Genomic DNA, 17,855 nt, shown 5'->3' on the forward strand with positions numbered 1-17,855 from the left:
TAAGTTGCAGGAAACAAGACATTCCAATATGTCAGCCTCCATGAAATAGTTACGTGTCAACAATAGTTCTTAAGTTTTTTTGTTTCTAACAATTTTAGTAAAAGATAATGTGAATTGCGTAGCTATCAAAGTTCAGTTGTATGAGTATATCTGTTATAGTTTAGCAATGGGAATCTGTAACACTAAAAGAGGCAAGTAAATTGTGTTTCAACGTTTTTTTTGGTTTTTCAATTTTTTTATTTTTTTTTAAATTTTGGTCACCATTCACTCTGCTGTATCGTCAATATCAGTCTATATTCCATTAATGCCAAACACATCACGGGGATGTTGACATGTCTAGGAAAGTTAAAAAATGTTGTTTAAATGAGGAAACCGTAAATAAGTCTCTGACCAAAAATAATATTTTCCCCAAAATGAGCATTAATCACTGTAACTAGAAAATTGATGATTTTTGGGGAAAAACTGATAAATTTAATGTTTATTTCTTGGATTTTATGATAATATCAACAGTTTTTTTTATCACATTTCTTTTTTTTTTTTATTCGAGATGAAAATACTCTGCTAAATAGAAAAATTTTAGGATTATTTTTATCGACGGAAGTCGCGAGCATCGCTTCCATCCGTTTAAATTATTCCATGAGAATACGAGAAACCCCTAGATTACATGAGAAATAGGAATGATAATAAAACAATATGAAATTAGGTGGGAAGTTGTTTAAAAAAATGGTTCATTTTTCTGATTTAAAGTTGTCATTCGGTATTTTATGCACCGCTCCAGATTTCACTCGTATTACATGATGGTCATTTTTAATCTGATAAGTTGCGATTGTTCGTTACCTGAATACCCCATCTATTATCATTGAGTTACATTGAAAATGGCGGTGCCTGAGACTACATGTAGAACTGACACTGAAAATTTCTTTGATACATTGTAGGTATAGAATTAAAAAAAAAAAATAGTTGATTTTATTTGATATACGTGTAGTCTATAGCCAGGAAAGCCAAAGCCCGCCTTTTGACTTCAGTAATGATAAAAGTATAATAATATGAAATTAGTCAAAGCCTATGATTTGGGAAGTTGGTTAAAAAAAATAGTTCACCTTTGATTTTACATTTTTAGTTTTAAAGGTGTCTTTCCTAATTTCATGCACCGTTTCTATTTTCACTCAGAACACCTTGATAAGATAAGATAATCTTTATTTATAGTTGGTTACAATAAAATATAATACCACTAGCTATATAAGCTATTTTCCAACATACCAGACAATCCTTTAAAATGCAAACAAACAACCTGTATGAAATTATAAAAATTTGATTAATAGAATGTTCATCTATGATGGATAAGAAACTGTAGAATAAATTAAGATTTATAAGCACATATCATTATAGATAAGATAATAATAGATTACAAGCAAATATCACACTATCAGTAAATATCACAGTATAATACAACATACTTGAAGTTTGTTTTTTGTATACTTAACCTAATAATCAGAAATAAAACAAAAATGAGGAATCAGTCATATTTTGATGATTATTATTATAATAAGCCGAAAAGTTGTGATTGTTCTGTTATCGCAATACCCCCTCTATTAACATTGAAAATGGCGATGCCCAGCTACTTATGACACTGGAAATTTCACTGATCGGGATAGAAATCTATATATTTTTTAATTTGATTTCCTTTTAAATATACACATAACTGTTTATACCCAGGCAAGTGGTCCAAGGCTTTTGAGGGCTCAACCTTTGATTTCCCCGTATTAAAAATGTTAAAAACAGGGGGGCTGGAAAACTAGGGTGAGACATGCTTGCACCACTGTGGTAGGGAGTAGAGGAACTGCAAGAGGTAGGTGGTTCCAGTGGTATACAATCCTAGGAAAAAAAAGAGAATTTATAATAGTCTGATGTTACTGTTAAATAATCTATAACTCAGGGATGATGGCATGATGTACGAGAGAGGGGTGTCACATATTCTTTTTTGTGGATATCTGATAGCAACCAGACCATGGTGAATCTTGTAGAAAAGGGATACATAGTATTTATGTCTGAATTCCAGTTTTTGCTTAAAAGAGTGATGCATATTGTCTGTGAGTGACACAAGAGGTCAGACCATTATCTAGCTTGATCCATTGGGCTTCTCTTCTTTGGGCATTTTCAATTTGATCTATTTGTTATTTGTTTTAGTTCTACTCAGGTGCCTGTTTGTGCCTGAAATAATGCATGGAAGGGCACCTGAGGTCTTCCTCCACCAGTAAAGCTGGAACGTCACCATATGACCTATATAATGTGTCGGTGTGACGTAAAACCCAATTAAAAAAAAATTTGGTATTGGGAGGTCATATTTCGGAACCATATTTGAGTTGGGGTCTTCTTCTTCTTTGAATTGAAGTTTACTGCCAGGGTCTGAGTCAAGACTGGCAATCAACAGACTAAATGGATTGGGATTTAAAATAAATTACTATAAACTAAAAAGTAATGGAGATAACAAATTAAAATTTTACAGCTGTATTTATCTTCTTAATGTAAAGCACACTGCAGTTTTAGAACTATAACTCTCTTTTATGTGGTTTTGAAGCCCTTTACACATTTTTCACGTTTAATTTTTCTCCATTTTTTCTATATTTTATATAGTGCTGTGCCTATTGGCAGTTGTTTGGCTTGGAATTATGTGTTATCTGTGGTTTCCAGACAAATTTCCGATACACAACTTACTGAAAGAGAAGAATTCTTTTCCTGATAAAGGTATTGTTAACATTTTATTCTTTATCTTTGAGCTAAATGACTGTAATATTCATATAAAAGGAGAGCTGTCCTATTTGAAACTTGGACAGCTTGTTATTTGTTAATGAACATTAACACAAACTTCCTTGCAATAGCTTATTACTCTGTCATGGATTTTGAAAAATTATATGCCCCTTTTTATGACTTAGATTATTGTATAACTTGTAACACATGTACATTCCCCTAATTTTTAGCAAGAAAACATAAATATGACATGAATTTTGTCATAATTATGTCCCTCTTTTACTTTAAAGTTTCATTTTATAAAGATGTGCTTTTATTTCACTATTAAGTATATTTAAGAATGGTCAGACAGAAAGCTGGAGAGTTTTATAAGATTATGTCCAAGGAATTGTGTTTAGATAATTGGTTAACTTATACATGTAACTGTTTTCCTTCTGTATTATCAAAGTTTCTTGACTTTTTTGCAAAGATGGTCCTTTTTCTTGCGGAACTATTTCCATATTTTTCAGTTTACATCAAGAATATCCTTCAATCAATTCTTGAAAATATTTGATGTATTTTTGCCTTTTTCAAGCATGCCAATTTGAATTTTTTTTAAAAAAATGGTGATGTGATCATAGTCATAATGTAATCGCAATGTATTTCTTTGAAGGAATATTGCAAGCAGAAGCTTTCCAAATGGCACGTTTTAATAAAAGCAAACTAGCTCAAGCGGACGTAGTTCATGTATGTATTACATCAGATGAGAACACCATTGGAGGGATGATAGCTTTGATAAACAGCATAGATCAGAACACAAAACACCCGGTCATGTTTCATTTGTTAGTGGATGCAGAAAGTGTCGTACATCTGAGGTAAGGGATATCTCAATCTATGCCTACTAAATTAAGCCTTTCATTTATAGATCCTTTTACCTTCAGGTTAGTAAAATGAACATGCCTTACTTTATTTATGGATTTAAAATATTATTTTTAAGAGATATCAGTATGTAAAAGAAGCTAAATTTAGCTGCCAGGACTGCGTTTCATAGAAAGTCCTTTAAGTTTATCCTAAGTCCTAGCACCTGTGACCATTTTTATAGGACTACAGTATTTCAATAACTATTTTTGTGTCGCCTTGAAAAAGGCGACATATAGGGGTTACTTGTGTCGGCGTCGTTGTCGTTGTCGGCGTCCCCTTAAGCTTGTCCGGAGCATAAGTCAGTCATTATAAGTTGGATTGACTTCAAACTTGGTATGCATGCTTCTTATAATGACCCGAAGTGCAGTGCACAAGAACCGGTACTCTGCACTTCTTATTTTTTGAGTTATTGCCCTTTGGTAATTTTCATACTTTATTTTTGTCCGGGCCATTTCTCCTAAAGTATAAAATCTATGGACTTGAAACTTCATAGGATGATAGATCTCATTAAGAAGAAGGGCAGTGCACAAGAACTGGTACTCTGCATTTCTTATTTTTTGGGTTATTTCCCTTTGTTAATTTTCATACTATATTTTTGTCGAGGCCAATTCTCCTAAAGTTTAAAAGCTATGGACTTGAAACTTTATAGGATGATAGATCACATTAAGAAGTAGTGTCGTGCACAAGAACTGGTACTCTGCATTTCTTATTTTTTGAGTTATTGCCCTTTGTTAATTTTCATACTTTATTTTTGTCCGGGCAATTTCTCCTAAAGTATAAAAGCTATGGACATGAAACTTCATAGGATGATAGATCTCATTAAGAAGAAGTGCAGTGCACAAGAACTGGTACTCTGCACTTCTTATTTTTTTAGTTATTGCCCTTTGTTAATTTTCATTCTTTATTTTTGTCCAGGCCATTTCTCCTAAAGTATAAAAGCTATGGACATGAAACTTCATAGGATGATAGATCTCATTAAAAAGAAGTGCAGTGCCCAAGAACTGGTACTCTGCATTTTTTATTTTTTGAGTTATTGCCCTTTGTTAATTTTCATACTTTATTTTTGTCCAGGCCATTTCTCATAAATTATAAAAGCTTTAGACTTGAAACTTATTATCTTATTGCTAAGAAGTGCAGTGCACAGAAACTGCTGCTCTGCATTTCTTTTTTTTTGAGTTATTGCCCTTTGTTGATTTTCAAATTTCATTTTTGTCCTGCCCAGTTCTCCTAAACTATATTGTTCACAAGGCGCACATCCGTCACTCACGGAGTTCTAGTTAGATAAACACAACAGTAAGGATAAATGGCGCAATAGATGGATCTTCTTATTTTGGTAATAATGGAAATTACAGCACATTTTAAGCAAAAAGAAAAGAAACTATAAGTCTGACATAGCCTCCCATCAGTACATTCAGTGCTTTGATCTTTCCTTCAGAGATACAATGGCATATGCTTTAACCTACAATCTGTTCATGCTTATCTCCATGACTTTTAAGAAATTAAACAAGTACATGTATTAACAGAGGAATCATAAGACATTTTCTTTAACACATACAACTGTGTCTTCTTTTGGTCTTAATATTGATTTTAAGCTTGGAACTTTGCACGAAATGCAGCCCAGATGTGTATAGATTGCAGGCTTGTCTAGGTAAGTTAAATGCATAGACCAGTTATTGCCAGTGCTAATAGATCTTCATTATACATGTATATTGTCTTTGTTTATTAATTTTAGAACATGGATAGAGAATACAAGACTACATGATATAATGTACGAGATTAAACCTTTCCCATACAACCTTGTTGATGGCAAGGTCAAGGTCAGAGGTAATCGGCAAGAATTAGCTAGACCTGTAAGTCTTTTAAAATTTTCATATTCTACATACTGCGTATTCACTTATATTCGTTGGCATGAAATTTCGTGGTTTTATCAAAACGGGCATTTTCGTGGGTTCTTAAATTCGTGGATTTTCAATTTCTTGTAAAATAAAATAAATAACCAAATGCAATGTAATATACCCACAAAAACCAAGAAAATTTGTGCCCCACGAATAATAATGATTTTACAGTATTTTAGTTATATGATCAAACATGTCAAATGTGTAATATTGTCTGTCTTCACTATATAATGCACACTTATGTTGCTATGGCAACATACAATAGGTTACAATAAATCTTTCTTTAATGCTGAACAATCTGTTCCTCTTTTATGTGGCTAGAAAAATCACTTAAGTGGCTGAAAGAAAAATGGAGAGAAAAGTAGTTTAGTTTTTACAAATTATAAACAGTGATTTTTTCCCTTTGTACAAATGTTTAATAACAGTATGTGGTAAAAAGAAGTCATTTGACTTTTACTTATATCACTTGTGAATTATGAATTCTATATGTGATACATTCTATTCTTCTATCATACACAAATTATATGGGTATTCAAGACAAGTGTGAATAATATGTTGACAATAAATAAAAAATTAAGAATACATTGTATCAGTGCTGCGTTCAATTTAAATTTTCTATGATATATTCAGTACTAATATGATTATATATTTTTTCAGTTGAATTACGCCAGATACTACATACCTCAGTTATTTCCAGATCTCAGTGGAAGAATTATTTTTATTGATGATGATTGTATAGTACAGGGTGAGTCTGTCAGTTTATAAATTGATAAATCATTTTTTAATGTACATTGTATCAGTATTTTCTTTATTAAAGTTTATACATTTTACTTTTCTCAATGATTATTGTAAGTCTTCTAAGTTGGGATGTGGAGCTCAAAATGCCTTTTAAATCTTTAATGAACTTAATATAAGCTGTTTTGAAAAAATTTCATATTTCAACGTCTAATGAAATACACTTGTATTAGTAAAGACGTTCAAATATGATTTTTTTTCAAAACGGCTTATTTTAAGTTTTTATATGCCCGAAAGGGCATATTATGTTATACCCCCTGGCGTCCGTCTGTCTGTCTGTCTGTCTGTCCGTCCGTCCGTACGTACGTCCGTCCGTCCGTCCGTTAGCAATTTGGTTTCCGGAGCATAACTTAAGTTCCATTTGGCCCACAATGTTAAAACTTCATAGGATGATTGTCCATATTGGGTAGAAGACCCCTATTGATTTTGGGGTCAAAAGGTCAAAGGTCAAGGTCACTATTACCTTAAAACTGAAAACGGTTTCCGGAGCATAACTTAAGTTCCATTCGACCCACAATGTTCAAACTTCATAGGATGATTGTCCATATTGGGAAGAAGACCCCTATTGATTTTGGGGTCACAAGGTCAAAGGTCAAGGTCACTATGACCTTGATACTGAAAACAGTTTCCGGAGCATAACTTAAGTTCCAATTGGCCCACATTGTTCAAACTTCATAGGATGATTGTCCATATTGGGTAGAAGACCCCTATTGATTTTGGGGTCAAAAGGTCAAAGGTCAAGGTCACTATACCCTTATAACTGAAAACAGTTTCCAGAGCATAACTTAAGTTCCATTCGACCCACAATGTTCAAACTTCATAGGATGATTGTCCATATTGGGAAGAAGACCCCTATTGATTTTGGGGTCACAAGGTCAAAGGTCAAGGTCACTATGACCTTGATACTGAAAACAGTTTCCGGAGCATAACTTAAGTTCCAATTGGCCCACAATGTTCAAACTACATAGGATGATTGTCCATATTGGGTAGAAGACCCCTATTGATTTTGGGGTCAAAGGTCAAAGGTCAAGGTCACTATTACCTTATAACTGAAAACAGTTTCCAGAGCATAACTTAAATTCCATTCGACCCACAATGTTCAAACTTCATAGGATGATTGTCCATATTGGGTAGAAGACCCCTATTGATTTTGGGGTCACAAGGTCAAAGGTGAAGGTCACTATCACATTGATACTGAAAAATATGTTTCCACGCATAACTTAAGTTCCATTTGACCCACAATGTTCAAACTTCATAGGATGATTGTCCATATTGGGTAGAAGACCCCTGTTGATTTTGGGGTCAAAAGGTCAAAGGTGAAGGTCACTATTACCTTGATACTGAAAACAGTTGCCGGAGCATATGTTAAGTTCCATTTGGCCCACAATGTTCAAACTTCATAGGATGATTGTCCATATTGGGTAGAAGACCCCTATTGATTTTGGGGTCAAAAGGTCAACGGTTAAGGTCATCCTTACTAAAAAAAAAATACTTTCGGGCATATAATGCTCCGCCTAGCGGTGCTCTTGTTTAATATATACGATAAGACACAAGCTGGGATTAACAAATATGCATTTTATTTGGATTTTAAACCCACACCCCAAGTGTCTGTAAGTTATGTTTGTGAAGCAGTGCCTTCATGTCCGAGAGGTTATGGTCCCAAGCTTTTAACAAGTTGCTATAATTCATCGCTGTGTGGATATCAATCACATCCGGGACTGAAGTTGGTTTTTGTTATGAAGGAATTTATCTAGCACATTGATAATTGATGTAGTTCTTTAACTTGTTTGTGTTACACAAATGCTGATACTCTGCAATTTTTTCAGCGGATGTTTTCACTAATTATATCAATTCTAATTATCATTAAACATTGTTAAAAGAATATGAATAAACAAAAGATTATTACAAAATTATTCTACAGGAGATTTGTATGAACTGTTCAATGTGAAGCTGAAGCCAGACCACTGGGCAGTCTTTGCCGAGGATTGTACTGGATCTGCCAAGAGAGTTACCTTGATGAAGGTGAGAAAACTAATCACTGACATGATTTTAAAAAGATAAACACTGTTTGTTACATTTTCCTTCTGAAAAGAATTAAAATCTTTTTTTAAAATGACAATAAATTATATTCTGTTTCAGACATGATATAAAATTAAGGAAAAAATTAATTTATATATACATTGTGCTTCAAATGTGACATCATTCATCACACCTGTATGATTGGAGCTCAGGTTTAGATACATGTATTAAATTTTACATGAAAGCTTTTTCGTAAGAAATAGCAAAAAGATTTTTGACAAATTCTTTAGTTTCCAGTAGATATTTACTGTTACATTATTTGACAAATGTAAGAACTAAAGCAGCAAAAAATATATGTAATATTTTTCTACATGGAAAGTACATTGTCACTGGACGTCAAAAGCAAAATATTTAGTTTGTTCTTATAAACACTAGGTTTCATCATCTATGTCTTGCAGAATGTCTATTCAGACTCTGTTGACTTTCTCTCATGTTTACAGAATGTTTATGCAGACTATATAGACTTTAAGAACAAACATGTACAGATGTTAGACATAAATCCAACAGCTTGCTCCTTCAATACAGGGGTATATGTCACTGATATAGATATATGGAGAAAACACAATATCACACAAAAACTTGAATACTGGCTCACTTTGAATACAAAGTAAGTTGTTTTTTTATTTATGTAAATGTGACAAGGTGAGAAAAATGAGCAGCCTGACTGGGACTCGAACCTGGGACCCTCGGAATACCGTACCGCAGCTCTACCGACTGAGCTATCCGGCTGCTTACACATCTTCTCCCCTAAATAGTGAACAGTTCTGAAACGTGACAGAAAGACAGATTTATTTTTATACATCTTTAACCTATAAACTGATGGAATTGAAAGTGATTAGTCACAGCATTGCCAGATTGCTAACCCTTGTCGGACCTGGCCATATACTGTGGGTAGCACAGATTTCTGATTTGATATTGAAATTCCTAAACTTTCACTTGACAGTTCCAAATTCAAAACTTTGGCAAAACATTACACAAATTTAAGGATGAAGGGGATTTCTTTGCTCTTAGATTTACTTAAAGGATAATGAAACTATTCTACTACCCTATTCTACACCTTCATATGTTGTTTAACCAATGAAGGAATTCACCTGAAACTTCACTCATGTCTTAAAGCTCAATAATGTCATGTCACTGTCAAAGACCATCACTTTATTATGTAATTTTACTTTAAGGGACTCCACTGAGGTTTTTTGACATAATGGGAATGGAAATATCTTTTTCAAGATTTATGTACCATTTTATGTATCGTTTATGTACCATTTCATGTACCAATATGTGTACTATTATGTGTACCATTTTATGTACCATTTTATGTATCATTATATCGTCACCTTAGTGCAATAACTGGATAACTGATATTAAATTCAGAAGCTTTAAGGTGAAGATATGTACCAATTTATGTACTAATATATGTACCATTATATGTATAATTTATGTACAATTTTATCTACCATTTATGTACCATTTTATATATCATTTCTGTACTATTATACCATTTATGTACTATTTTATGTACCAAATGAGAATAGTTTAGTCTGTTGTCCGACTTCCAGTTTCATATTATTCTAGTGATGAGAATGACAATGCTTTACTTTGTGGTACATGTGTTGTATTTCATAAACAATGTAAAGTTTTTGATCCAATTATCCTATAAACAATGTAAAGCATTTTACCAGCTAGTAACTATATTAATAAGACATAGAAGGTACTGTTGGCATTTTGCAGAGGTTTTTGAATAGTTCATATAGTGTTTGATGCAATGACATTGGCAGAAAACTTTATCTGCAGTAATTAATTAATCAATCATTACAATGTATATGAAAATCAAGTTTAAATATTGAGAAAATCAAATATATCACATAAAAATTACTTTAATTCCGAATAAGATGTAACTTGTGGGTTTGTACCTAATGAGAATAGTTCAGTTGATATTTTTGTGTCATTTTTATACACTTTTTATCATATCTTGGTACACCTGGAAAACTAACCTATTGTACTAAGTGGGCAGACAAAGATGTTACTATTTCATCATACTATTGCATTATTTTTATGTGTATTGTCAATAACATCATGTGGCGTCATTGCCGAGTGGTTAACATGCTGGACTAATAATCTAATTATTGCTAGCCGCATGGTTCATAACCTGGCATGGGCAAGTTGTTGTATCCATAAGCAAGAAACTTTATACTTATTGCTCAGTACTGGTTGGTTCCAGGAACAGATTTGAATGTGTATTTATAAGATTATAGCTTTCTACACCTTCAAACTATAATAAATTCTGTATAAACCTATAACATTATTATTTTTTATGCCCCCGGGCATATAGTGATTGAACCGTCCGTCCGTCCGTCTGTCCGTACGAGGTTAACCTAGAACAGCAAGTTGGATTTTTCTTAAGTTCTGCCTGTACCAATGGCTTCTAAGTTTACACACTTACTTATCAATACAAAGTACACGATCTGGGCAAGTTTCATAACTCTGGCTTTCATATTTACCAAGTTATTGCCCTTTTCAGCACTTAGAAAATGAATAATGGTTAACCTAAGACGGCAAGTTGGAAATATCTTAAGTTCTATCTATACTAATGGCTTTATAATTTCCACAGTTACTTATCAATACAAAGCACATGATATTGCCAAGTTATATAACTGTGTCATCCATATTTCCCAGTTATTTCCCTTTTTTCACTTTGAAAATAGGGCCTTGTCTGGTTAACCTATTTTGGCAAGTTGGATTTATCTTAAATTTCTCCTAATTGCTTAATTTCTTTACTGATATCTTTCATATTTAGTAGGTGGATACCTTGATGGTCCTCTAATTTTTTTTTAGAGTAAGCGGTCTTTAGGGTCAAGGTCAAGGTCACTGGTTTAAAAAATAAATATAAACCTTTTTGCTCATACAGCCTTTATTTTTCAGTTAATGTCTTAGTTTAATACAAACACCTCCTTCTTTGGGTGTAGTATGGGGTCATTTGGGTCAAGGTCAATGTTACCAATGTCAAGGTCACCAATGTTAAAAATTGATTTTTACATTTTTACAGGTGTATTGACCTTATTCTATAGACAGATGTTATTTATAATTGATAGAAACATAAACTTTGATGGAGTAAGTGGTCAGTTGGGTCAAGGTCACCAGTGCTAAAAATAGATTTTAACACATTTGCTCATACAGCCTGTATTAAGTGACAGATATATTTTATATTTGGTAGGAAGATAACTTGCATGGTATTCATCCTTTTGATTGGGGTAGGGATCAGTGGGTCAAGGTCACTTGTGCTAAAAATAGATTCTTACACTTTTGCCCATACAGCTTTTATTTATTGACAGTTGTATTTCATATTTGGTAGGAAGATAACTTGCATGGTATTCTTCCTTTGGATGGAGTAAGGGGTCAGTTGGGTCAAGGTCACAAGTGCTAAAATAGATTTTTACACTTTTGCCCATACAGCCTTTTTTTATTGACAGATGTATTTCATATTTGGTAGGAAGATAACTTACATGGTATTCTTCTTTTGGATAGAGTTAGGGGTCAGTTTGGTCAAGGTCACAAGTGCTCAAAATAGATTTTTACACTTTTGCCCATACAGCCTTTATTTAATGACAGATGTATTTCGTATTTGGTAGGAAGATAACTTGCATGAAGTTGAATATTTTTCAACTTCACAAGTCAGAGCAATGACTTGGCAACTTATATTTTTCACAATTACAAAATGCCATGACTTTGTCAAGCTATAAAACTTGTGTTTATAATTTTTTAGTGATTTTTCTGTCCATAACTGAGTGAATGGGTAAACATTTATGAAGTATTGCTACTGACAAGAATCTGAGCCGGAGGCATTTGTGTTTAACAAACATGTTCTTGTTTTAAATTCATTTTTAACTGGTATACATGCAACATGAAGGTTAGTATAGCAGAGTCAGTAATTAATAAAGTAAGATAACCTATCATCATATATATAAATACATGTATATTACACTTCTAGGGAGGAGGTATATGGCAGTGAAAGAGGGGGTGGGGGATCCCAACCACCTATGATGCTTGTCTTTCACAATAAATACACAAGTATGGACCCAATCTGGCATGTACGCTATCTAGGTAGGTTATAAACACAGTCAATATTATGTTCAGATCTCTGTTTACCTTTTGTTATATGGCTTATATTTATTATATGTTTGCTGCCCTTTAAGTTGGATTCTCATTGCCCAATGGTTAAAATTGTTGACTTTGAGTGACATGCCACTCACAGCTGTGGGTTAGAATCTTGCCAGGGACTTTGGATTCTTTTATACAATAAAGCTATCCAGCTAGCTTATAACATATCAGTTGCTCTACTCAGGAGCCCACTTGTGCCTGAGATAATACGTGAAGCAGCGGCTGAGGTGTTCCTCCATCAGTAAAATTTTTGAATTTAATTGTCATATGACCATTAAAGTGTTGGTGTGACTATAAACCAAACGAAAAATTAAAACACAACTGCTCTGTATTTAGGAAATAGATATCAATTCTGAGTGCATTGTTGTAGAATAATGCACGGTTTGAGTTCAAATGCGTAGTAATATAATCACGAAGGCCGATAGGCCTGAGTGGTTAATTACAAAGCACTTGAACGAAAAACATGCATTATTATACAATAATGCACGAAGAATTAATATCTGTTTCCATTCTAACACGTTATGAAAAAATATAATTATTATTATAAAGTTGGACTTTATGTTTGGTTGATGAATTTGTTTTCGCCTCCGAGTTTCCAACAGAAACGTTCTTTAAAGGCTGTTCCAGTGGGTTGAAAAAAAACTGTCGTTAAATCTACCATGTGTAGAAACATTTTGAGAATAACGAATTTTGAAAACGTTGATAAAACTTTGTTTGTTCATTTTATTTCATTCTATAATTTTTCAAGCGAAAAACAAATTATAAAAAGTGAAATAAATGTAAAATTTAACTCTTTTGCGACATTAAAATAGCGTACTCGATTTAATTGTTATGCACGTGCTGTTTGGCGCTACATTGTGACATCACGTAAACAACACTTTAAACGTCTGTACAGAGTTAACGACTAAATTAAAGATATTGGTGTTCGGATTCATTTTCTTAGTTAGACCATTTTCTTTCATTCTAGATAGTTTTCACAACAAAATTAGGCAAAAAATTGTTTTTTATTTAAACAAAATGGCGCCCTCAATGTGAAAATTCACAGGGAGATAATAAGAACGGCGAGTGCTTTGTTGTAGAATAATGCACGCTTCGGGCCTTCTTTGTTTATATAGAAAAATTTCCAATAGTGTTAGAATTATTGTTTTGTCAACAGGCCAATGTTAACTGTACCTTTATTAGGCTCTTTTTACCATTTATAATTGTACTATGTTTTTTAACGTACTGTATATAAATATAATCTTCTTTTGACCATTTGTTTATTGGCCTCAATTTATACAATAATGTGAATGAACCTATGTTGGTAGTAAGGAAATCTAAGAATAATTTTATTTTGTTTCTCTTTATTTTAAGGGTGGACTAAAGGAACTAGTTATACATCAAGTTTTCTGAGTCAAGCCAAACTTTTACATTGGAATGGTCAGTTTAAACCGTGGGGACGAGTGTCACAGCATTCTGAAATCTGGAACAAATACTTCATTGAAGACCCATTAGGAAAATTTGCACCAATTAGGAAAAGTTGATTGCGAATGTAACTTAAATCAAAATGGACTACATTGAATGCCACTCTGATCGAAATTTATTACATTGAATGTCACTTTGATAAAAAAGATTACATTGAATGTCTTTTTCATTAAAATGGATTGCATTGAATGTCACTTTGATCAAAATGCATTACATTGAATGCCACTTTGATAAAATAAGATTACATTGAATGTCATTTTGATAAATAAGATTACATTGAATGCCTCTTTGATAAAAAGGATTACATTGAATGTCACTTTGATCAAAATTGATTACATTGAATGTCACTTTGATCAAAATGGATTACATTGAATATTGCTTTGATCAAAATAGATTACGATGAATGTCTTTTTGATAAAAATGAATTACATTTACACTTAAAGCTGTCTTGATAAACTTTTTAGTAAAATACTGCTGCTATATACATGTAATTTTGTAATTTTGGTTGTGTAATGTGGATATTGTAAGAATTGTAATATTATATAGTAAGAGGGCATAGTCCTAAAAGAGGTGTATTAAAGTTAGAGTATTTAGGAAGAAAATGTTTAAACTATTTCTTAGAATTCCTGGATTTTAACACTAAATGAAACTTTTTTTTGCAAGCATAACAAAACAGAATTTTAAAAAAATGTTACAGTGATATTGGTAGCTGAATTTTAGGGGATCAGGTTTATGAGCACTTAACAATTGCTTTCTTTTTAATTAATTAGAGACAAGAAAATAGAGAAAGTTTATTTCATGCTCATAGGATTTTTTAAATTAAAAGTTGTATGTTTAACTACCAAGATTAATTTTGTTCTTCCATCACTTACTCTTGTTACTGGTTTAAAGTTTTTGTGACGGTATTAAAGTTTTTGTAACTGGTTTAAAGTTTTTGTGACTGGTTGAAAGTTTTTTTTACCATGTCTTAGATTGTCACCCAGAAATAATTGAAACCCTGCTTAATTTTGGTTTTTACTTCATGTTTATAGAACAAAATTGTGTTAGTTTGAATTTTGATTGTTGTCTAACCCTCTTTTATTTATATCTGAAAAAATTATATGTTAAGGTAACTAAAGATTTTTACATTTTATTCTGTATTTGATGTTGGTTTGACATCATTATATAGAACTGTATTTTATAATATATAAAATAGTTCTGCTTCATTAATAGCAGTGAAGATATGTGCCAAATTTATTGCATATATATACCTAATGTTTCAATTCTTTCCGATAGGAAATAATTAAAAATTTAATGTAAATGTTTTTTTTACATAAATTTACCATGCTAAATGTTTTTGTCCATAATTTACCATGCTAACATTTTTGTGTTCAATAGTTATGCTATCATGCTAATTTGGGTTTTTGCCTATATAATTTACTGTGCAATTTTTTCGTTTATATAACCTAGCATGCTAAATGTTTTTTTATTATATAACCCATCATGCTAATATCTTATACACTACTGAATATTGTTTATACATAAGCTTTAAAGGCACATTAAGTTTCAAAAATGAACACATTTTTTCCTGTGTAGATGATATATTCATAATGGATTTTGATCATTCTATAAGATTGTCAATTGAGGAAAGCTGCATTGCTATGGAATAATTTGTTATCGAGTTTGTAAAATAAGTAGTTTTTTGTATTCCATTCATGAAAAAAACTAAATCTCTATAATTTTACTTATGGCGTAAAAGTATAAGAGATATGACCTGTATGACCAACAAGCACTGTATCTGAAACTGATACAGGACATCAGAACTAAAAATGCTTTTAGAGAGAGATAAAAAAAGAAACTTTAGGGACTTAATGGGCCTATGAATATGTAGTATGTTACATGTTGTTCTGATTTGAAATTTCTTTTTATGTCTTATATATTTTGTGTTATTTTTTCAATTATTTATTTAAGATTAATCAAAATCATGTCATTATCCTGCCAAAAATTGTTTTCATAACATGTTGTATAATTATCATATTGACATTTTTATCATCCCTACAAAATACCATGTGTTTCAGGTTTGTTTTAGTTTCCTAACTCAGATTTGATTAAGTTTCCTAACATTAAGGACGTTTTCGGGAAGTTTTTATGTAGACATATATGCAAAATTAAAACTGTTCAATAGAATTTCTTTAAAATTGGCATGTTGTTAGATATGATAACAGTTTTCATTTTGCCTATATGTCTATATGAAAACTTCCGAAAACGTCCTTAAAAGAACTACAAATGTATTTTATGGTATGCACTTCTGCTGTGTTAAGTATTGACCTTCCTGTCGAAATGTGTTTATTCTTTGCATGAAAGATGAATGTTAATTGACATAAATGCATGATAAGGGTGGGAGAAAGGCGGGGGGTCAAAACTACAAAATCACTAACATTAGGAAGACAAGATCCATCACAAATTCGAGTAGAACCCTTCACAATTTCAAAAATGTTGGCTTCACAACTAAAAGAAATGCCAGTGTAGCAATAAAAAATCCTTTACAATTTGATGAAATCAGAGCTATTTCAACATTTTATGCAGAAATATTTCAAGTTAGTCAAGTAAAGAAAAATATATAATAAATGATTTTGGGCAAGTTGTTATGTCTAGTTGAATCAGAACACTCAATAGTTAGATTTTTACATGGTAATTTAATTATCATTTAACCCTTACCTGCTAAATATCTGAAATGAAATTGGAAATTTTTCAATCTGGACCTAAACCATTTATCAATTTTAGGGACATTTCAAAACAAGTATTAACTTCATTCCTTAATTTAATGAAAATTTCAAAACAAGTATTAACTCCATCAGTTTTAGGGAAATTTCAAAATAAGTATTAACTCAATTTATTAGATTTTGTGAAATTTCAAAACAAGTATTGTCTGCATTCATTAATTTTAGGGAAATTTCAAAACAAGTATTAACTCCATTCATCAATTTTAGGGAAATTTAAAAACCAGTAATGACTGCATAGCGAACAGTGTAGACCATGATAAGCAGGCTATTATTTACACGTTTTTTGATACTATATCTTTTTGTATGTTTTAATACATTGTAATATTATACATTTATTATTTTCATGATGCTGTACATACTTCTATATGTATGCAGTAACAGAAGTCTGTGTGTGTAGTTATGTAATAAACTCTAGTCAGCTTATGTATGTTATATGTGCAATTTTTATGTCCGCTTTTTATATGCCCAAAAGAATTTCGGGCATATTATGTTATACCCCCTGGTGTCCGTCCGTCCGTCAGTCCGTAAGCAATTCGGTTTCCAGAGCATAATGTAAGTTCCATTTGGCCTTCATAGGATGATTTTCCATATTGGGTAGAAGACCCCTATTGATTTTGGGGTCATAAAGTCAAAGGTCATGGTCACTATTACATTCAAACTGAAAACAGTTCCCGCTCAAAAACTTAAGTATTAATCAACCTACAGCTGTAAAATTTTATAGGATGAACAGCCAAGTCCAATACATGACCCCTATTGATTTTAGAGTCATTAGGTCAAAGGTCAGGGCCAGAAGGATTTTTACATTGAACATTGTGGTTCCGAACCATAACTTAAGTTTCATTTGGCCCACAGTGTTCAAACTTCATAGGATAATTGTCAATATTGGGTAGAAGACCCTTATTGATTTGGAGGTCACAAGGTCAATGGTCAAGGTCACTGTTACCTTAAAACAGAGGTAATACTTTATTTAATTCCCATGTCTTACAAATGCTTCATCCTTACTAAAAAAACATTTCGGGCATATAATGCTCCGCCTAGCGGTGCTCTTGATTGTTTT

The 17,855-nt window shown here is 32.2% G+C and overlaps 1 protein-coding gene across 1 annotated transcript; it reads left to right on the forward strand.

Annotated features, from left to right (window-relative positions):
* The first annotated feature begins 18 nt into the window (after positions 1-18).
* LOC132736274 (glycosyltransferase 8 domain-containing protein 1-like) lies at positions 19-14,614 on the forward strand. The gene is made up of 9 exons (XM_060723374.1): positions 19-191; positions 2,635-2,745; positions 3,401-3,602; positions 5,381-5,498; positions 6,201-6,288; positions 8,260-8,360; positions 8,858-9,024; positions 12,403-12,515; positions 13,926-14,614. The coding sequence occupies exons 1-9, from the start codon at positions 167-169 to the stop codon at positions 14,093-14,095; spliced, it is 1,095 nt and encodes a 364-aa protein (XP_060579357.1). The 5' UTR covers positions 19-166; the 3' UTR covers positions 14,096-14,614.
* The last annotated feature ends 3,241 nt before the right edge of the window (positions 14,615-17,855 follow it).

Source organism: Ruditapes philippinarum, unplaced genomic scaffold, assembly GCF_026571515.1.
Source record: "Ruditapes philippinarum isolate M1 unplaced genomic scaffold, ASM2657151v2 ctg2721_1_1_1_1, whole genome shotgun sequence".
NCBI lineage: Eukaryota > Metazoa > Mollusca > Bivalvia > Venerida > Veneridae > Ruditapes > Ruditapes philippinarum.